At 57.6% G+C, this 1,367-nt stretch overlaps 1 protein-coding gene across 1 annotated transcript in view; it reads left to right on the top strand.

The window, feature by feature from the left end:
* EMH_0078480 (uncharacterized protein) overlaps window positions 1-1,367 on the top strand; it is a gene marked incomplete at both ends in the record, with an annotated part of 3,008 nt that overhangs the window by 388 nt on the left and 1,253 nt on the right. Inside the window, 2 exons of the mRNA XM_013500009.1 lie at window positions 2-787; window positions 998-1,367. Coding sequence (XP_013355463.1) covers window positions 2-787; window positions 998-1,367 — 1,156 coding nt within the window. The remainder of the gene's footprint in view (window position 1; window positions 788-997) is intronic.

Here is a 1,367-nt window from a genome sequence, read left to right as displayed (position 1 = left end):
AGCACCAGCAGCAGCAGCACCAGCAGCAGCAGCAGCAGCAGCAGCAGCAGCACCAGCAGCAGCAGCAGCAACTAAGCCAGCAGCAGCAGCAGCAGCAGCTAAACCAGCAGCAGCCCCGCGAAAACCAGCAGCAGCACCAGCAGCAGCACCAGCAGCTAAACCAGAAGCAGCAGCAGCAGCAGCAGCAGCACCTTCAACAGCAGCAAAGCCAGCAGAAAGACCACCAACAACTGCAACACCTGCACATGCAGCAGCAAGGAGAGCAGCAGCAGCAGCGCCAGAAGCAAGAACAGCAGCAGCAGCAGCAGCAGCAGCAGCTAAATCAGCAGCAACAGCTCAAGACAGAACTGCAGCACCAGCAGCAGCAGCACCAGCAGCAGCAGCACCAGCAGCAGCAGCACCAGCAGCAGCAGCAAGAAGAGCAGCAACAGCAGCAGCAGCACGAGCGGCACCAGCACCAGCAGCAGCAGCAGCTGCTCCAGCTGCACCTATTCCAGCAGGTGCTGCAGCAAGAGCAGCCCCGGCTGCTGCCGCAACAGCAGCACAACATGCAGCAGCAGCAGCAGCAGCAGAAGCAGCAGCAACAGCAGCAGCAGCAGAAGCGGCGAAGACACCGCAGCAGAAAGCTGCAGCGCCAGCACGCCACGCAGCAGCAGCAGCACCAGCAGCAACAGCAACAAAAACAGCAGCAGCAGCAACAGCAGCAAGAAGAGCAGCAGCAGCAGCAGCACCGTCTTCAGCAGCAGCAGCAACAACAGCGACAAAAACAAACACAAACGCAGCAGCAGTAACAGCAGCAACAAAAGCAGCAGCAACAAAAACAACAACAGCAGCAGCAGCAACAACTGCAGCACCAGTAGCAGCAGCAGCAACAGCAGCAACAAAAGCAGCAGCAGCAAAAACAACAAAAGCAGCAGCAGCAACAACTGCAGCACCTGCTGCAGCAGCAGCAACAAACTCAAAAGCAGCAGCAGCAAATCGGCAGCAGGCAGCACAGCCTGCACGTAAAGCAGCAGCAGCAGCAGCACCAGCAGCAGCAGCAGCAGCAGCAACAGCACCAGCAGCAGCAGCAGCAGCAGCAGCAACAGCAACGAAAGCAGCAGCAGCAGGGCCGACAAAAGCAGCAACAGCAGCAGCAGAAAAAGCAGCAGCAGCAGCAACGCCAGCAAGAGCAGCAGCAGCAACAAACACAAAAACAGCAACAGCAACAGCAGCAGCAGCAGCAGCAAAATCAGCAGCAACAGCGCCTACAAAACCACCAGCAGCAGCAACAACAAGTACAACAAAAGCAGCAGCAGCAGCAACAGCAGCAGCAGCAGCAGCAGCAACAACAAAACCAGCAGCAGTACCACCAAAAGGAGCAGCAA

Source organism: Eimeria mitis, genomic scaffold (genome assembly GCF_000499745.2).
Source record: "Eimeria mitis Houghton genomic scaffold, Emh_scaff4916, whole genome shotgun sequence".
NCBI classification, from domain to species: domain Eukaryota; phylum Apicomplexa; class Conoidasida; order Eucoccidiorida; family Eimeriidae; genus Eimeria; species Eimeria mitis.
This window is presented reverse-complemented; position numbering and strand designations above follow the sequence as displayed.